Here is a 22,049-nt window from a genome sequence, read left to right on the forward strand (position 1 = left end):
GTCCTGGTCACCATTCCTGACACAGTGGGTAGACACTGTACAACGCCACAGGGACCAAATCCAGATCCAGAGAAATTAACCTGAACATAAATGACTACCGAACTATAAATAGTAGATGCAATGTGTTCTCTAATGTGTCATTTGGAGACCACCGATAATGACAACAGATATATTACAGCTAATTATTACTGAAGTTTAAAGCTGGAGTTTGGACAGCACCAATTCAAAATGTACTTTTCTGTATTGTAACTGTTATTGAGTGTTAAATCATTGTAGTTGGAGTAAAGTATTCTGTGAGATGTAGTACTTTGTGTGCTAAGGTATTGATTATAACTTAAGTATAATGACACACTCATTTATGTTTGTGTTACCACTCATTTCATGATGTTTCATTTACAGTAATGCCCCCTCACTTAATGAGCACCAGTCATTGCCCCGACAGTCACTGTGCAGAGCTTATACTGCTGAACAATTGTCCCTCTCAGGTGCACTAATTCTCAGTTTATCATGAAGAATCTTTGGTTCGCTCAGCTTCGCTATTTTCAGATTAGTTTTAATTTTCCACTGAATTAAGCTAAACAACAGATGTAAGGCGCCGCTATCACCCCAGGTCTCTGAAAAGCCAATCAGTGGCTCTGCAGCGTGTGTGGACCCACAGACACCTTGTAGCTCCGTGGCTGCCTTTACTAAGTGTAAAAGTGAGCCTCACTTTTTGCGGTGCTCGATATCTCTAACTGGAGTGAAACTATTTGCTCGACACTACTGTAGGTTCTCCTACTGTATCTTTACACACTGTAACACACTACACACAGTATTCTTACTCAAATGTGGAAGTAATTAGGGATTTTATGTCATAAAGTCTTTGTGTTTCAAGTGACTGGGGAAATATTTTATGGAAATTATGAGTGTAGAAGAAGAAAATGTTGAATTAACAAAGTGTAGCTGGCACTGCAGCAGTCTACTGAGAGAAACCTGCACACTGGAGGGATTTCATTCATATTCTACTACATGTTTCAGTGAGGAGACGAAGAGCAGAGGCAGAGGCAATCTATTTTAGGTTAGACGTGTGTGCATTTTTGTGTTTGTGTGTGTGTGTATTTCTGTGTGTGTGTGTGTGTCTACTGGTGCTTGGTTGTTTTTTCATGTATGAAAACATTCTTGTGTACACTGCTGTACGTGCGTGTATGCGTTAGGATCCTATTTGTGTTCCCTCAGTTGCAGAAAATGTGCATACAGTATTAACTTAGGTGCCAGCACGTCTGTTTGTGTGTGTGTTGGTGTGTGTGTGTGGTGTGTTAGTGTGTGTGTTAGTGAAGATATATGTCCTATCTGTGCTCTGAAAGCGCAGCCTCCGGTGGTTAAGAGTGAAAGTCTCCCTGTGCCATCATGCATAATAACCCTGCTGTCTTTTTGGCAACATTTCAGCTGCTTCTCCTGTCGAGATGTATTCTGCTGCGCCTGTCAAAAGACCTTTTAGGGTCAAACATCACATAATAAAACACAGGGGAGCACCTTCCTCTGCTATTCAAGTGTGAATGTATTTTTGGAAAGAGACAAAGAGGGTGTCGGAGAGACAGAGCGTCTGAGAGAGACCTATAAAGACAGGAAGAAATGAGAACAATAGTGCTAAGGAGAAATAGAGTAAGTGTGGTTAGCCATGCATTTGACAGGAGTGGTTCAAGAGGTGCTGACCCTTCCTCCAGGGAGCTCGCTCAATTATCTGTCTGCCCTGAGCCATAAACACACAGTTTGGTTAAAACTCTTCACAACCTTTCAGAGGCAGATATTATACGTTTACATTCGTGCTGGCAGTTCTTTGAGGCTGTAGCTACTTTGACATAACGGTGCTTGGAGCCATGCTATCATGCTCACAATCACAATACAACAACAATAAAGTTTTGAGTTTCATGTTTACCATGTTAACACTAGTTTAGTAACCTTAGTTTGTTGTCATGCTAACATTTCCTAGCACTCGCACTAAACACAGAGTAGGCTGATTTCATTAGTATTGAAAGTATTTGTTTATCACTTTACCTTGATTATTATCTAAATCTAAGAGGCCCTGTCATATCACTCCAATAGCATCACTGCTCTGGGTGCCCGTTACCACTTAATACATAAAAAAAAAGAAATAATTACCTACAGGGCCATCCATGGTCTGGCTCCAGACTATATCAAACACACCGTACAGCCTGACCAGACCCCTAAGATCAGCTGGTCAATACCTTTTAGCCGTTTCACTGAGCAGACTGAAAACAGTTATGGCTCCTCGCCTTCCCCTCAGTGTGACATCGTCAGACTCCACTGCAGCTGCCTCCTGAAGACCCACCGTTACAACATGGTCTACACTTAACAATGTTTTATTTGTGCTTATTTTAGTATCATCTGTTTACTTTCTCTTTTTATATTCATATTTTTATATTTCATATGTTTGGATGTTTTCTTCTCTATATCTTTACTAAACACTTGAAAAATGCTTTATAAATAGCGTTATTTATTATTATTTGGGAGCATGGTGGCTCAACTGTCAGTGCTGTTGTCACAGCAAGAAGATCCTGGGTTGGATTTCCAGCTGGGGCCTTTCTGTGTGGACCTGCATGTTCTCCCAGTGTTTGCTCCACTGGCTGCTCTGGTGTACCCCCACACACCATAAAAATGTGTATATTAGGTTAATTTCTACAGTCAGTGCCCGTGACCAAGGCACAGGCTGTATCTGTAATAGGTCCCTGGATGCTGTACAGTGGCTGCTCACTGCTCCTAGTACTTTATAATGGGTTTAAATGCACAAGGACACATTTCATTATATGTTGTATCTGTGTATGATTTGTATATGTGTTTTCAAATCCTCTGGAGACCACAGATGTAGTTTTCAGAATGTAACTTTTAAAAATACGTGTGTGTGAGCCCACAAACACAGAAGAACCCCGACTAAACTCAGCTGTACAATAATTGACAGAGCTGAACTGTGTCTGCCCTATTTTGATTTCAAGCTCATGTAATAGAACAATGTTGCTATGATAATGGAGACATCAGATGTAGACCAGGTAGTATCAAAGACACACACACACACACCACCACTATCCCGTACCATCTTGTTCGGCTGTCTCTGCCCTGGTTAGCTGTCCTGACACGGAAAGCCTGGTTGTTAACCAGTGTTTAGTGGCTTCAGAAACCTCCTCTCCAGGCTCTCTCTCTGCTGTAAATTGCTACCCTGGCTTCACAAAACGTGCTGTGTGTGTGTACATGATGTGTGAGAGTGTGTAGGTGTGTGTGTGTGTGTGTGTGATAGGCAGGAGGTCATCAGAGTGTGATGTGTGATTCCTAATTTAGCTGATGGTATTGGAGCACTGGTTCACTTAAAAAGGTCATCTTGTTGCAGAATAAAATAGAAAAAAGGGAGGCAGAGACAAGGAGAGATAAAAATAAACAAACTGTATAGACAGACAAAGACAGAGACAGAGACGGAAGCATAATAAAAGATACAGCAGCACAAGAATGAGTGAACGAGAGAGGAACAGGGAGGAATAAGACTGCAGTAAAAATGTCATCCACCCACAAATAATACAATCCCCTTCTGGACCAGTCAGCTGAAAGTGCTGTGTCATCTTGTTTTGACCTGTGTTTTAAGTGCCTTCCAGGGGCCAATCCTTGAGAGATATCTGAGATATGACATACTTCAACTAACAGTCAAAGAAAATGAATAGAAAAAATGTATAAACCAGGGCAGAGAGATGATTATATTACAGACACACATTCTTCTACCCTATAACTCCTAACAGATGTTTACTGTTTGTCAAAGGCACATAACAGCCAATTGTTTGTTTCCCATAATTGTCCAGGAGACAAATCCAAGCAAATCCAAATAATGGTTTATTATCCACCTAAATACCCAGAACACCACTGAGTGTGATATGCTCTATTGTCCTTGTCTATGTGTGGGTGTGATTGTGTGTAAATGTGCATCTGTTTATGCAAATAATGGTGGCTTACAGTATATTCCCATTTATAAATTTATATACTGCATCAAACAATGTGCAACTGTGTAAAGAGATGCTTGAGGCGCTCATTTCCAGGATTTTTAGGATTCAGACGTTCCCTGTGAAAAATAACACAAATATGACTACTTTAATTTAATTAAGTTACTTATATCAGCTCAGCTTTGCTTAGGTCTCTCCACCTCGCTGATCATTTGAATTAGGGATGTTAAAATCTCCTGTGAGGACTCATAATAAAGCACATTAGCATAGTTTGTCACAATATACCTCTGTCTTTCCTCTCAGGCCACATTTTCACTTCTCTCCTGCTCCACAGACCTTTCCAACAGACTTTCTCTCTTTTCCTCGTCCACACACCTGTTCAATCATCTCATCAGTCCTGCAGTCACCTGTCCTCCTCCACCCACTCTTCATTCCATCATCAGTTACTCACCATACTGCTCTACTTCCTTTCCTCCCTTGCCAGATTAAGTTGTTACCATAAACATCATGTATTTACTTTCTAGTTTTCTATCTGTATTCTCCTGATCTGTTGTACCGGAGACCTGTTACCTGCCTGTCCCCTTGGATTTGTTTGGCTGTGTTGTGTCTTACTGGTTTTGACCCTTGCTACTTATTAAGCCTGTTTATTCTTTGTTAAATCATTAAACTGCATCAGCTCTGTATCTGTCGTCTGCATTTGGGTCCTATCCACTGTAGTCCTGTTCCCCTGCACATCAGTCGTGTCATTATTCAAGTCAAAAATCTAAACTCTGTTGACACCAAACAACTTACTGGACACCTTAAACTGTATTTTTTTTAACCCTCTCTAAAAGTCAGATATTCACTGTGTGTATCTTAAAAACACTTTGTAAGTTTAAATAGAGCATTGAACCAGAAAAACAAGTTTGGATTTTTTTTTAAGAAGTATAGTATGTAGGGATGTGCAGCTCCATCCCTAAGGCTGATACACATCTTGGTGCATTGCCAATGATCAGATAAATTAAAGATAGATATATGAAGCAACTACCAATGAAATATGGTTGATTCAACCCACTATAACACAATGTGATGGAAAGGAATACGCTACGCAATTCAACATGGTGCAGATCATTTTATTTCATTTCTTTGGTTCTTAAGCAGCTTGGAATTATTGGTCACAATATATTGCTCACTTTTCTAAATTTTAAAGGCATAGGGCATCAACTAATAATTATAAATAAATCAGATTTTAAAAATGCAAAGATGTTAGAAACGATGCATCTGGATTTCATCCCAAATTCTATCCAGTGCACAAATAATGTGCATCTTAAACTTTCATGCCGGTGCATTAATGCTAATCAGTGAATCTTACCATCCCTAACAGTATGTCTGCAGTACTAAGTGTGTGGTCTTGTAGACTGAGCAGGACACAGAAGCAAACAGTATAGGGTATTGAAGTTATTGAAGGCTCAGTGGAGATCTGATGCTCATATTAAAGCTGTTTCTCCATCTTCTTAACTAATATGAACTCCGGAGGTCGATCACAGCAGAGAGTACAGACGAGTGCATCATGTTTAAACAAGGTTAGGGAGACAAGAAGCAGACAACAGTGCTGTCTCTAAAGTTTATTGTGGTTGTTGCTTTTCACTGCCACTGTGAATTATTCAACATCTCACCAACTACAATGTTCAGTCCATCTGTCTTAATGGATAGTCTGACTCCTCTAACCTTCATGGATAAACAGTCTGGACTCTCCTCCTCTCTGTCTATCTTTATCTTTTCTTTACCACACAACATAAAAGCAACTCTCAGCAAGTAAGTTTGCTCGCTGTATGTAAGTGTGGGGATCATTTTAATGCCATACAAGTATTTCAGTATTCTATCCTTTAATAAATATATAAAAATCCAGGAGAAGAACTCCTTAAAATCAACTGGTTATATGAAAAAAACATTGTTAATTTAATTCTTAAACCAAGCTCTTTCTAAAAACAGTTTTTCCCTTTTTATAGGATGTTTCAGAGAGCAAGCAATTTAATGCACTGTCACATTTATTCTCACCAGGGTAAAAAGACTTCTGAAAAAATAATACTAATAAAACACTGAATTGTATGAATTTACAAAAATGCAAAAACATTTTAAAAATGTTGTTTTTCTTTACAGACTGCTACTGTGGAGTTTCTGATGTTTAAATAAAATAACAATATTTGCCTGATATCAGACTGACTTTATCCCTCCACTCTCACTCTCCCAGGATCCTCTTTGCTCTGTTAAATAATTGATGGTCTTTGTAACCTTACTGCTGACCAGTGGTGAAAACGCTCCAGGTCATAAATGATTTAACTTTGGTTTTTGGACACAGACAGTCCCCCTAAAAAGATGCTGATATATCTGTCTCTGAGAAAAAGCTACTGGTGGCCTGTTTCAACCTACAAATTGAGTCAAAGTTTCTATCTCTGATGTCCTGAAAGAGCGTAAATGTGCAAAAGTTACGTAAACTTGGAAGGCAGCTGGACTTGTGAGATCATGAAATCATAAGAGAGTGCATCTCTCAGGTTTCATCTTGCACACTTGTATGTCCTTCCCCCATCATGAGAAACAACTGGCAGCTACAGCATGACCTACGGACGCGGTTTAATGCTAGGTGTGTGTGACGATGTGTGTGAGAAGTTGCTCAAATAGTTCTGTGTAAACATTTGGGCAGGCACCATCTGATGCAGTCAGATTAAAGGACCAGTGTGTAGCATTTAGTGTCATCTAGAGGTGAAGACTGCTGGCGTCTGTATTTGATGACCTGAGAATGAGAACAGGCTGTGAAGCATGTAAGAGAATGCTGGTTGGCCCTATCTAGAACTAGTGTTTGGTTTGTCCCTTCTGGGCTACTTTAGACATGGTTCAACATGGCGGACTCCAGGGAAGGACTGTAGATAAAAACGGCCCATTCTAAGATAACAAAGACAATTCCTGTATTCAGGTGATTATAGTACTACAGAAAATATACCTATGAATATTATATTCCATTTCTGCAAATAGATCATCCTAAATGTTACACACTGGACGGAAGATGGTACAAAAAGCTTATATGCATGCTCGGTCAACTTCATCTGGAGAATGTTCTGAGAAATGGATACTACAGTGTGAGTGGGAGTATTAGTACATATAACAGATAGTCAACCAAATCTGAAAAGTGCGGGTCAATTCAGTGAAATGTGGCTTTCACCAAGCAGCTGAACCACATCAAATCTCCACCAGATTATCTGTGTAAAAAAAATTTCAATTTCAGGACAGGAACAGATTTGACGTAAATGCTGCTTTAACTTGACAAGGTGGATTCAGTAAACCAGCAGCACTGAAACACAGCTCAAATATTCCAGATTAGTCCCAGCGCTTTCACTCACAGTGTCAATGTCCAATCTTACATCAGACAGGTAGAACTGGGTTTAAGAACACATGGTGGTTGAAATGAACTCAAATGCTTAAGTCTCTACATATAGGACGCACTGGAAAGCTTTGCAAATAATCCTAAAAGGGAGAGGTAGAGCTGAGGTATTAAAAAAACTGCTTTAGTTCAGTAGCAGGGCATCGGCTGTGAAAGGAACACAAAGTTACGGTACAGCACGAAGGGAGAGAGATTCCTCGCTGATCCCTACTTATAAAGAGTGGGCGGTGACCACTTAGTCATGGTAGAGGCCATATCATATTAAAAAACACTTTAAATATCACCGTATTGAGTTTAAAGCACTTATGAGTTCATATTAATCTCAGTAGAGCACACAGTTATCAAAAACTGCACAAAAGTTTAAAAGTCGTGGTTGAAAACATTGTGCTTAATGTGTTTGTTTCACCATTTTTATCTCATTCACACTCATCTCAACATGACCTCTGGCATCAGTGGGTGAGAATAATCTCCTGGCTCATCACTTATTAAGACACATGTGAGGAAGGACTGAAATATCACTCTGTTCTCTTCTCCTTTTTATAATCTATTCTCCATACACAGGGTTTCGGCAAGTTTCAAAACTTGTTTTATAATTGTCAAATAATTAAATTATTTGACAAATAAAGCTGACTTTGACTTTGACTAAAGGCTTTAACTTAGTCTTGACTTCAACTAAGACCTTTTTAAGACCGTTATAAATTAGGGATGTAACAATACATTCAACTCACGATTTAATACAATTCAATTCCCAATATGATTTGACAAAATGAGATTGAAGAAAAGTTTCCCAGAAAAAAATCTTAATCAAATTAAAGACTCCTTATATATTTCTTTTTTTCAGATATATTTTTGGGGCTTTTTATGCCTTTATTTTCGATAGGACGTGAAGATATTGGGTCACTGCGGTAAGGCCTATATAGGTCATTCGCTCAACCAGGTGAGCTACCGTGCGCCCCAGAATCCTTATTTCTTAGGTAGGGTATAAACTGTGAACAATGCATATTTACTTTTCTTTGTAAAAGTGAAACTAAAAATATAAACTCTGTCAACTCCAGAAAACGGCCTCATATCTCTTACCATTCGTCTTGTCTTATCTTCTTACCTTTTTCATTTTCTGACACACCTCAGATTCTAAACAGGATGGTGCATCCTTAGCTTCAAAGTTTCCACCTGCGGCCGCCATGTCTATGGGCCTTACAGATACAGCTACTGATGTGAGTTACGTAGGATGTCAAACAAGCAAAGTCAAAAGTGTATAGTGCCCTCTGCTGTTTAAAAAGAGTATCACAATTTACTTTTCATCTCACCGATTTGAATGATTTGTACATTTGCATCGCAACCTAACTGTTTCGCAATATATTGTTACATTATGAATGCGATTTAAGACCTATTTTACATCCATACTGTCAAAAATAGTATAAACGATAAGAAGAAAAATCGGTACTTGGGTACGTGGGTTTCGTTTTGTAATTGTTACAGCATGATTGGTACACATTTTTACCAAAAACCCATTTAAAGGGAGACTGAACAATGTATATAAGTAACTTCTTTAATCCAATACATTTTAAAGACCTGTCAAAAGTTAAGATACAACATGTAAAAACTATTGGCCTATTTTTGGGTGAGCTAAATATGCAAGAGTAGTCTTACCGTTGATAACGCAGAACGTTTATCCTTTGCTGATTGGGCTGCTTTAAAACAAAATTTGGGGCATAAATTAAGAGTGAACCCACTTCTTCAGGCACCACCACACCACTGATTACACTCACATCGTAGATTCTGTCTCTTTCGTTTCCACTTCACTGCTCTCCTGGTCCCGTTTTACTGCTGTACAGTAATTACACTCTTTTGTTTCAGTCTTATCATACCTGCTGATGAGCGTGTGATAAACTGTCATTCATTGTGTTCTAGTCAGTTCTGTCACAAGCAGCTGTGCTTTCACTTTCTTGTCTCCCTCGTTACCTCGCTTTTTCTTCTGTGTCGTCCTTCTACTGTCCTCAAGGAGTTTATCTTCTAACCTTAACCTTCCCATCTATTCTCTTCTCTTTTACTCTTTTCAGAGCTCTTTTGTTGTATTCTGCTCTGTCCATTGTCCTTGTTGCAAGCAAGAAAAAGGGTTGTGTAATTCCCACATACAGCTCCATAGAGCAGGATAATGGATCTGGTCTATAATTTCACGCAGTGATTCTGACTCGGCTGGGATGATAAAATAACAGTGATTACATCACAACGGCAGAACTGCACAACTTCCTCCTTTGTTGTTGTTTGATTCTTCAACAATGAGCATCTTTCTAAATAGTCTGAGAAGGAGACATTTCCACTGCAATGAGATTGTGCTATTAGCAAGAAAAGGCAAGGCAAGAAGAGCCATAATTAATGAATGCATATTCTGTCTTCTTTTTCAGTTTTCATCTCTTTCTCTGTCTCTGACTCTTTATGCGAGGCAGTTTTCACATTGCAGGCCAACCTGTTAAAATTCAAACTGCTGCTCCTGGCTGATATTTTTGGAAGACTGTTCACATCTAGTTATACTTCATGGTTATATGAACTGACAGCAAAGTCCAAAAGACACACACACTCTGTTTTGTACCTGCATCTTTCCTGCTGGTTTAAACACTGTTCGTTACAGAAATGTCTCCCTAAATGCCAGTCAAGACGATGTTTACTTCCACTGTTCCACTTGTTATCCATCATGTCAGTACTGACTTTATTGATATGTTTATTGGTTTATTCTGTTTAATATTTTATATTTTCACTCTATAAATGTATTTCCTACTTTGTATCGCAACTGCTGCACAATAATCGCTTCTGGACAAATAAAGTTATATCTTATTTTATCTCTAACTCTAATGTAATCAATCAACAACAAATCCCATGTTAGTACCCTGGTAGTTATCACCTTTCTGATGTTCACTCAGATTGGAAACCAGAGTAATCTATTACACAACGACTCATTCAGCTTCAGCCAGTACGGTCATTGAACTCATGAACCTTTTACATCACTACAAAGTGCCATTTGTCATGTAAGCATACTAGCTGTTAACTAGTTTTGTATCTGATGTTATTACCGTATTGACACGAATGAGACAAAATAATTTTTCTTGAAATCACATCTAAAAAAGTGCAAGCAGTAATGTTGCTGGGCTGGTGAGTGTCTTTAAGTCAGTGTGTCTTTTCAAGTTAGTCAGTCCTAAAAGTGTTTTGTTAGCACAGTGTAATCTACAGAAGTTTCTGCAGGGCTTGTTTAACGTATCGTTTTGCTGCAACAGAGATTATAAAGTCATGGCAAATAAAAACCAAAGTTTCCAAAGCTCTCTATCAAAAGAAAGTACTTTTGACTGCTCCAATAGCCTGACAGGAGTGAGTGAGTAATAAAGCTGCTCAAATGTGGGATTTATGTTCTGCTTTAATAGTGTTATTTACTTCAAGGATGAAGAATCTCTTCTACTTGGGTTTATAGTATTTTGGAAAAACCTTACCAGCAGACTAGTGTGAAAAAACTGATGTTAGAAAAATCCAAACCTGTCTCTTAGAAAAGTTGTTTGTATGTTATTAAATGGATGGATTTGGTTCAGATACAAACTACATTTATGTAAGAGTGGCAGAGACTCAGGGAGGTGGTTGGGGTGGATGGACAGTCCAGACTCCTGCAACCAAAGCACTTTGGTTAAGGTTAGGGAAAAATCTTATGGTAACTAGCACGAGGAGCAGACAGTGTAATACATTGTCAGTAAACAATTTACTAATACTTTCAGTATCAATATTTGTAACTTGCCAGGTATATTAATTAACCATATTTCCTTATCACGTTGAGGAAACGTAATTTGGTCTGCATTTTCCTTAAAACTAGGAGACAAGGCCGTATAATCAGCAGTCGTCTTAATTTGAGATTCGAGATACGAGAACATAAGGAAATAGCTGAACATTGGCATCCCTCATTCCAGACCCTCAAATTATTTTGTTGTGCTCAGCTTTCCGAGAGACTGTTGGCTCTGTGATCTTGACATTTCCAATCAAACAGAGCCACAAAATTATACATTTTTGTGTTTGTTTTGATGTTGTCTTATTGTTGAGTCATATTAGATTCTTGCTCAGAACAAACTGCACCACAGCTCTCCAAAACAGTCCTGTAGGCAAGTTTCTGTGCAGTTTGGTGTGAAAGTGTTTTATAGACCACAGCATCTGTGTCTTAAATTTCCATACAGTAGATGTCTGCAGTATACAGACGTCTGAGTTGGAATAGATCCTCTGCCCCTTTCGAAATATCATACAACACAAACACACACTTACTGGCAGCTCAAAGATCCAGACAGTGTTGGAGCACTTTATATGTATCTCTACACATTGTTCCCTGCAGACGGTTTTTATACCTGCTGTTTGTGGCAGTGGTGAGGAGCTCCACATCCCACAGTGATAAAACCCACCAGAGACAGACACCGACCCACACACTCCAATATATTTCCTTTTTCTATCTCTCCCTTCATCTTTTTTACTTTCAGATGTCAGACCTGTGATACAAGAGGATTTTCAGGAGTTGACAGCAAAAAGTTACATGGTGAGGGCAAAGGCCACAACACACACAAACAAATAGACAAACTCACACCTGCTGCAAGCTCAATACAGTGTAGAAGGAGAGAGTGAAGCAACATGAAAGAAAGGACAGTCAGTGAGCTTTGTCTGGATTTTAGTTGTATTTTACAAATTTACCAAAGCTGTATTTCATCCATGCTGGATATGAAAAGAGACCATCCAACACCAAACTGTAAACTTTCCTTCAACCTCCAGTGTAAACTGACTCTTGTTTCAACCAGATATCATACAAGAAACTTTCCCTTTCCAACACTAAACATACTGAGAGCCAACGTAAGAAATAATTAGTTATCTTTTTCTATGTGTGTAGCATGAAGGACTGCAAACTTTCATTTCATTTTACAACCTTGTGTTGTATGATGATAAATCATTTTGTTGTGCTCAGCTTATTGGCTCTGTGATGTTGACATTTTCAATCCCTATACTCATCATTTTTTGTGGTTGTTTTGTTGTTGCCTTATTGCTGGGTGACTTTATTCTTGCTCAGAACGAACTGCACCACAGCTCTCCAAAACAGCCCTGCAGGGAGGTTTCTGTGCACTTATATGGTGTCAGAGTGTTGTTGCAGAATAGACGGACTTCTGAGTAGTGACTTTTTGAGTTATCCTTGACATTTTCGATGAATATGTAATTGTTGCCATGTTTGACATGGTATATTCTGAGATGTCAAAAAAGTAGAATAAAATACAATAAAAAGGAAACTACTGTAAATAAATGTTTTAAAGCTTCTGGAAATGTGACTTGAATTAGTAAAAATGCTTAAATGATATCAAAGTTGAGTGTCTCATTAGGCATCCAAAAAATTCTATTTTTATGTCAGAACTATTTAAATATTTACAAGATCAAACGAAACTATTTAGCCGACATATTCACAAGCTAGGACTCAGGCTCAGATATCACAGAGCCGGAGCAGGGAGGTGGAACCGTTTGGGTGGGACAACTGACATTATTATTATTTTATTGGTAAGTAATAAATGTCTAAACAAAACCACACTCAATTTAAACCCAATATCAGGAAAGCTTACAAAACATTTAATTTTGGATTTTTAGAATACTTTTTAGATGCTTAATATTGTGTAAAAGACCTGAAAGAAATGAGATTTTTAGAATTGTATCTTCTAATAAATATTTCTAAATGTTCAGGGAGTAAACAACATTGTAACCAAAGACATTCTTGAGAATAACTGCATGTTAGTGCCTCCTATTCACCTGTAAAAAGAAAACGTGAATGTTTGTTAATTTAAAGTCATTCAGATCATCTCTTAGCCTCTCCTTTAATAATGATATGATTTTATTATCTCACACAAGCTATAAACAGATTCACTGTAAAAAGGGAAAAATGTTCTCATTCTGAGAATTCATTTCCTGCAGAATGAATGGAAGAGTTTGATTGAAACTTTTATGTATGTTTTGAGAGCTGAGCATATAAACAGCTGACATATTGAGCATAGCTCAAACCTCTTCAAAAGTTTAAAAACCTTATTTGCATACTTTCTATTTAAAATGTTTATATTATGTCTGACAAACTGGTGTCCCCCTTTAACGTGCTGAGAAACCATGGAAGCTCATCAGCAGGATCTTTCTGTACATTACTGGATGTGAATTTAGATGCTGAATGATTTACTTTATAAATGATCAGTTGTGATTATTAGCAGGCAGAGCTATAAAGATACCATGTAGTTTAAACATTTAAGATCATACTCAATATCTTGAAGTCAAATCTTTTGTGTGAAGTGAAAAGTGATGGCCTGTTTTTATTTTATATCATGTGCGTGTATAGTGTGTACAGTTGATGTTGATATCAGAGTTGGTTTTTGCAGAGAGCAGCAGAAGGCAGAATATAAGAGCAGTGAGCCAAACTGTGCTGATCCATGTTTAAATGGACTGATGACCGTGAGTAATGCACAGCAAAGCTTGGTCCCTCAGGCCCCAATGACTGTGTGTGTGTGAGTGTGTGTGTGATTATGTGTACATGTACAGTATGTGTGTGTTTGTTTGTTTGTGACACTCTACCCTGATTGGTCTAATCTCTGCTAGAAGGTGACTGTACAGGCAGTTGCTTCCACTGAACTGAGCCAAGCACACACACATTCACACATGGCATTTAGATTGGATGTCAATGGAAAAGAAAGACTACAGTCACTTCTTGTTGAGTGAGCGTGTGTGTATGTGTGTGTGTGTGGGTAGGTGTGTGTGTCACTGCCTCTCTGCTGTCACTGATGTACCTCCCACAGCAGGGCAGTGAAGGACGACATGTTTTTGTGTGAGGTGAATGCTGTTCTACTCTGCCAAAGTGAACACACACCTGTCTGCCGACTTCTCTGAGCCAGGTGTCAATACACACACACACATACACACACACCACATGTTTACTTATGTCACTTTCCAGCACATTATATAGACTTCTGCTAACCTTAACCACTAATTGCCTAACCCTAGCCTTAACCACTGTCCCAAAAATCTCAAAAAATCCGATTTTTCCAAATTGGCGACACAATTTTTACCCCTAATTGGACAAGTTGTCACATTTAACTGGTCTTTAGTCTGAAATGTGTCCGAGAAGGTAGCCCATGACAGACCACACACACGCAAAGACGACAGACATTTTACTTCTTAAAATTGTTTCTCTGATCTAAAAAGATGCTAAAGATTAAAAACTAGTTGAAATATTATTAAATGTTGATGAATATTAAACTCATACCCCAACTAACTACTATTGTAATAAAACTCACAAGTTAATATATCTCTAAAGGCCAACAGTGTACTGCACACATATAAAGTCATACACAATCACACACACACTTCACACACAGTGTCTTCAGGGATTTTTCACTATCTGGGCAGCCAGCCCTGCTGCTGCTTTTATTCTGATTCTCTTTAGAATGCATTACATTTAAAGGTCGGGGCGGAGGGAAACCAAACATCTCTGAAGGCCTTTGTTAGCTGAACTTTACCAGTTTAGTGAAACTGATGAGAAATGTCAGTCAAGGGTCTTTACTTTAAAGTAGTGTTACTCTACATTGCAGCAGTTTATTCAGACACAAGTTGTATGCCATTGGAGGATATTCCACAAGGAGTCATAGACACTCATTTATTGAGTGCAGTGTGCAAAATATCACAATTAACTTAAAAGATTTGATAGAGCAAAGATTAATATAACTGGATTAGTCAGTTAAGTTGATACAAATTAAAAACCTTGACACACCCAGCAAAACAATACATTCTTATGTTAGCATTTAACAGCAAGCTAGAGTGCAGAGTTCAGCTAGGTGACAGCTCAAGAGAAGAAGCAGTCCCTGAGCCTGCTGGTTCTGGAACAGAGAGCTCTTCCCCAGCCAGTGTAATATAACCTTACAGAGGCAGATGGTTTGTTAAACAAAACCAAAAACATCATGAATCATTACTGAAGCCAGTCGGTAGAAGAGCAAAAACATAATTTCCATCGAGAAAAGCCTTCAGCGCCGTTCTTCACTGTTCTTTCAATGTAAAAATACTCTCCAGTTCTGATATAAGGGATGCTAGCAGCTTCTAGGGTCACAGACACCTAGCATTAAATCACAGCCGTAGCTCAAGCTGTAGCTGCCACTACTCCCTCAAAGGACGCTGACTGGTCCAGTACCACATAGTTTGGCCACTAACTAAAAGCCTGGAAAGATGGATTCCTGCCTTATCTTGTGATCTTGCATTGCTTGTGATGGACAGCCCCAATGGTGAAGCGTGGAGAACCGGTGAGGTTGTTCTGCAGTTTTCTCCACCCTGCAGTGCTTTCCAGTCTGAGACGGAGCAGTTGCCGTACCATACTGAGATGCAGGTGCTAATGATGCTCTCGATGGTGCAGCCGTTCAGCAGAATCTCAGATTTCTCAAATTCAAAAATGAGCGAAGCAGCACATCCAACAGCTTGTAAAAATTCTGATTTCCAATTTAACTAACCACAAATACGCTGATGCAGGTTTTTCTTGTGGCAGCATGGTGGTATTTAATGGTTTCTTTTTCTTTCTTTTTTTACACCTGTTTAAACTAATGCATTATTATAATCCAATATACCATTATAATAATACCATTATAATCCAATGCAATCCAATAGAACAACCCTGCCATGAGTCCTCTCTTTATGAAGCCTAAAATTTTCAGTTTTTGTTAAAACTGGGTTTTAATATGTGGGCATGGTCACTTAGGATTTCTATAACTCTCTCACAGTTCAAACCAGTTTGATCGGAGCTGTATGAAACACTGCTTCCACTGACTGCAAGCTACCCTCTCTGAGGCCCCGATGGTCCGGGTAATCTGAACACTGATGAACCTCAAAGTGTGAACTTCTCTATAGTGCTGCTGGATTAGAGACGAGTCAGAGCAGAAGGCATTTCCTCAGGGAGACATAGCGATTCGTTTCGACCAGCGAGCCTATTGTAGAGAAACCAGGTGATTAGGGTGGAACTAACAGGATTGGGCTGATGCCTCGCTGCTGGGAGAGAGGCAGAGGAAGAGACAGCGCACATTCACATTTACACTCACAAACACACAACACGACAAGGCATGCAAAGACATGAATGCATACTGTAGCATGCAAGGGGGCATAACTAGATGGGCCGACAGAAGAGCCCTTACATTGTAAAAGCATTTTCATGAACGTATTGTTAAATCTCTGTTTTACACAGATCACTGTCTCTGTCACTCATGAAGTAACTGTTTCAGTTTAACATTTACCTAACATAATTGAGATTTCAATGCAATAATGACTATGTAACTGACCATGTTTGACATATGCAACAGGTGTCTCAAATCAAACCTTGCACAGCTGTTCTTCAACAGCACTTTTCTGTGGATTTTATACCTTTAAGTTGATAAGGAGTACAGTCTACAAAATGCCCCAGGATGCAACTGGATAGGCCTACAGCCAACCAAACGTATGTAGCCTAGCCAATTAATCTTACCAAATCAAGTCTGTAGTACTGCTTTAACTGCAGTTGTTTGTTTTGTTTTTTTTCGATTAGTACTGACACGATAGCAGATTAAACAGAAAAAGTTAAATGAGAGTCATCGTATAAAACCCGCCCCATATGAAATAAATGGTTGTCAGATCCAGGACTGGTGTAAATCTATCTGAATGGGAGGGGAACCAATCACATCTGCCAGAGCAAATAAAACATGAGCTTGCAGATCCGTCTGGTTCCCAGGCCACTGTCACTCCATTTATGAAAGAAAAAGTGTAGAATAATAAGATGTTGTGGTCTTTGAGCTATAAAAACCTGAGTACTAATGTGAATAGAGATCTAAAAGATCACAGTTTTAAATCCTTGACATGGCAGTTTGCTTCTGTCTTGCTCTTTTGTGCTTTAGTGACTGTTGCAAGTGAAAGAGAAAGGTGAAAGAGTTGTTGTATATATGCAGGTGGGGTGAATTCTTAATACCAGTGTAAGTGAGCTCTCTTTGTTGAACAGTGTTCTCTACCGCAGTTCTTTCAAGCTCCCTGATATTTGATTTGCATGAAGAAACCTGAGCATCAACTTTTTCTTTCCTATTATCCCTGCTGTGCTGCATCCTATTGCCCTTGCTGTAACCTACAGAAATGAATGGCAGTGCGCCGCCCACATCCAAGCTGTTATGTTAGTCCAATATAAGTCAAGGTTTTCTCTGGAGGTGCAGCCTTGGAAGCTCTCTGTAAGATCTGATTTTCACTTGCAAGCTAGCTTTTTTCACTGAGTCAACCTTAACCCTTTCTGTGTACCTACAATATCTGAGATTAAAGCAGCTTTTTAAAAAACTTATTCTGTGTTTGACATTTAACTCTTATGTAAGGTGAAACAACTTAGATCCTGTCTGAGAAATTGGTACCATCTTTAAAATATTGTGCGGTTGTATTTTAGAGCTGTTTATTGGAAAGAATCTGGCAATACAATATACATTGCAATACAGGGGCTATGATTCTATATATTGCAGTGTACTGAAACTACAAGGAACACATCACCATTTATGCAGAACAGTGGGATATTGTTTGTATTTATCACAGTCCCTGTAACGTCCACCATCATAGCCCTCAGTTTAAGTTTACAACATTTTACCACTACTGTTTTTCATGAAAATACAGTGCAGTGTGTTCATATAGCAGGTAGTAGTATCACAACCAGCCCAAGTAGCGATATTGTACATATATTATGTTATTAAACTGGAATTTCAATTGGTGTCCTTATGGGAATCACAGTTTTTGGCTAGACAAGCAAAATTACATTGCCATTTTGGGTAGAAGATCACACTGATAGAAAACAACAATTCAAGATAACTAAGTTGGAGCCCTTCCTTGTTGATGAAACACATGAGGTTGTTAGAATGAGCTGTAGGAGGAACAGCAGGTGGGATGTAAGCAGGAACACAAAGCAGTGTTCACCTCTCACTGTAGTAGCGGTCGGTAACCACAGGACATAAAAGGGCTGATATGATACAGGTTCCACATTTTTGGTTTGTTGTATGTGTTGACATTGATAATAAACTCATTCAGAACCAGCTCCAATGGAAACCGAAGGTGTTTCTGTTTCATTTTATCCCCTCTAGCCTTCTCTGTCTGCCCATTTCTAAGAATAAATACAAAACCCGAGCAGATGATCTCTCTTATGTTAAAGCCTCTCCTGTCTACGGCACAGAACCCCCAGCAGGGAACCACACCATCCAGAGGAAACACTGCTGTCTAGATATAGTAAAGCTAGACAGTAAAGCCTCTTACGGACGAACAGAGCAGGATGGAGCAAAGTAAAATAAAATAGAAGGTTGGTGCATAGAGGAGAATGGGACAAAACAACAAAAGAGGTTTTTTTTAAAGAGTAAAAACCCAGAAGCCTGTTAGCTTGTGATCCAGACATGGTGTTTTAAAAAAGAAAGATGGATATAAGGCTGTTAGTGTGAGTCATATCCAACAAAGGGTCAGGAAGACTGCTCCAATAAAATCTGTTAGACTGCTGATTACCTAATCACACTGCACTGCGTTCATCAGACATAATACCTAAAACCCACTGCAGTATTAAAAGTCACACATACTCTGATAAGTTAACTTCTGGGTTTTGTCTTTTCTAAAACAGCACAAAATATTAAGTGTACATGTAAAAGGTTTTGACAAATACCCTTTACATTTGGTCCCTGCTTATGAATGAGCAGCTGACAGGATGAATTACCAATCTGCTATACAGGACAGCTACTATAGATCTATGCAACATGTGGTCATGGAGTGTCTGGGGGTTCATTTCCCAGTGAGATTACTCTGCAATATTCTATACACGGGCAGAACTGTTAGGCAATTTGAGTAAAAGCATCAACCAGGCAGCTTTGAATATGAGACTTGGAAAAGCAGCAGGAGGTGCTGATTGAATTTTATAAAAGTCTCCAATAAAGTTTTTTTTTTTCTGAGGGGTGTGAGACATAGTTTGTAATAGCTGCATCTTACTCTGAAAACACAAGTATAATCAAAATGAACTGCTGGTAGCTAACGGTGTCACAAGGAAAAAGTGTTTTATCTGTTCTGCGCGGTCACACATGAAGGGGGAGCGGAAAGCTGTCCATCACCGAGACAGGCGAGATGCGAGGGTCATTTAAAACATGTCTCAGTGGCTGTGCGCACACCACCTGAAGCACACCCTCGCCAAGACCGAGCTGCTCTTCCTTCCAGGGAAGGCATCTCCTGTCCATTAACTCTCCATTACCACTGAGAGCTCTGTGGTGTCCCTGGATCGGACAGGAAGCAACCTGGACGTGACACAGGATGACCATCTGTCCTTTGCTGTCAACACTGCTGGGACAACACACTCCTGCAGATTCATCCTCTACAACATCAGAAGGATACGTCTGTTCCTCACCCTGAGGGCAGCGTAGGTTCTGATCCAGGCTCTTCTCACCTAGCACCTGTACTATCTGACAAGCATTTATGTAGAAGTATACTACCGCCTTCATTTCCCTGTACATTATGTTGTTGTGGCCTTGAAATGATGTTTGCTCCAATAAAATGCTTTGTGCTTTGCAGAGTCTGGTCACGACAAGTTCTGTAGTTGCTGTTGGGTCAGATGTAAGTACTTGTTTTTCATCTATAAAAGGGGACATATGTACTGAGATTGTTCAACAACCATTATGTTCATTTCCAAGAATACGTGTCAGGGTTTTAGTAGAAATTGCTATTATTTCTTTCATTCTCAAAGACTTTTTACAAGGTATGTGGGTTTCATCTGACCACTGTGTGATATCATCAACTGAGCTACAGGGCAACAAACACAACCTTTGTCACATTGTTAGTTACTGTGATGTACTGAACATCTAAACAAGATACAAACTCCTACAGGCGGTTTTTCATTTAAAAAGATCAGACCATGTGATCCTGTGCTGGGTTCTGTAAAAAAACAGACCATATTACTTTTGTTACTGCTGTGAATCAGTCGGCCTTCTGCTATTGATATTGCCATTAAATATAAGCTCACCAGAAAGATCTTAAGAACTACAGTTTGTTACAACATACATATATACATATACAACACGTTCTCATGCCAATTGGTCAAATTCAGACACCGCGTTGTCGGGCTAGGTCATACAGAACAACAAAGGTACCCTTTTGTGTCCGTATGAGACTTCTTTTTAACATGTGGTTAAACATTGTGAACCTACTTTGTTAGGTTTAGCATCATGATTTGAATTAAAGTAAATACGTGACATCATTATACACTCTTTTACAGCATAAATTTCAAAAGAATACCTCACTAAAACTATTTCTACCATCGTCTGCCACTGTGTGAAGTTTAAATTCTGCCAGAAAATGAGAGATAGATGAGAGTAGATGAAGAGAAAAGCAAAGTAGAAACTAGTCAGGCAGAAAGCACGAGGAGAGGGAGAGAAAGAGTGCAATGTATTTACATAAGTCTCCTTCACATTAAAAATGCAGTCAGAGATGTTGGCTATATAAATAACCCATTTCTTAACATCACCACAACAGAGAAAGACGGGAAGAAAGAGAATCGGGGATGTGGAAAGGAATGGACGGAATGGGGAAATCAACAGCTGAAGTTTAAGGGAAAAGAAAATGTTATTAGTCAAACAGTCTAAGAGAAGAAAGTTGAAGAAAAGAATCCTGTCACTCTCTCTTACCTTGACATTTGGCTTCCTTGTTGAGAATCCTCTGTACCATCCTGAAAGAAAACACAAATATGAGTGACTAAGACAGTCGAGCAAACACAGGTTCAGTGAATAGATGAAAATGAATGAATCAGCGGTTTTGATTGAATATGGAAGGCAACTTTGGCTTGAACATTTTTACAATGATATTTGTTTGCATGCAGAGAAACTATTAAAATTAAGGTACCAGTGAATATAAACCAATGCAAAGTAAGAAGAAACATTTAATACCTGATATTCCACCATGCACTGGAAAATGGTCAGCAATACTAAACTATAAAGTACAGTTGTAGTAAGATGTGGGGTAAAAACGTATTGTAAAAATTGTGCAGTTTGTACTGTTTAATTGATTAATGATAACGAGGTTTACTTCATTCTGCACTGTAGAAAAAGGATTAATAACAAGGTCACCACCCCCCTCTGATTGATGATTGATGATTAAAGCAGCAACTTTCATTTTGTGTTAAGTTCTGGTGGCCCCTGTGCAGTAGTGTTTCCACCGTCTCGTCTCATTGATTTCAAGGCGAATCTGACCCGGTGGAAGGCATTAGGAATACTATATACTATATATCTACTCTCTGATGGTCTTGTTTGTTAATATAGGTCATACAGAGCCATCAGTATTCAATTGAGACTGTTTCATAACTACAGCCCCATTATTTTAGGCCTATGTTTGCATTTTGACATCTTCAAAAGTATGCTGAACTAGCTATCGGCAGTTCATGTTTCCACTGACTGTCACTGGATTACTTTAATACTGAGGAAATCATAAAAATGTGATTATCCTCAGGCAAGTTCTGCAGAAATCCGTCACTGCTACTCCAGAGTCAGAACCAGATCAGTGACATACAGGGAGCTGGGGTACACACTGCTCTTAACCTTGTGTGACCTGTGACTTTACTTTGTAAGTGTGTGTGTGTATGTGTG

At 39.0% G+C, this 22,049-nt stretch overlaps 1 protein-coding gene across 1 annotated transcript in view; it reads right to left on the reverse strand.

Moving 5' to 3' along the window:
• Positions 1-22,049, reverse strand: part of LOC118328758 (dedicator of cytokinesis protein 3-like) — a gene marked incomplete in the record, with an annotated part of 127,180 nt that overhangs the window by 98,112 nt on the left and 7,019 nt on the right. The window contains 1 exon segment of the mRNA XM_035662658.1: positions 21,096-21,136. Within this exon segment, the coding sequence (XP_035518551.1) occupies positions 21,096-21,136 (41 nt within the window).

Source organism: Morone saxatilis, unplaced genomic scaffold, assembly GCF_004916995.1.
Source record: "Morone saxatilis isolate NCDOM2014 unplaced genomic scaffold, NCSU_SB_2.0 Contig18, whole genome shotgun sequence".
Taxonomy (NCBI): Eukaryota; Metazoa; Chordata; class Actinopteri; family Moronidae; genus Morone; species Morone saxatilis.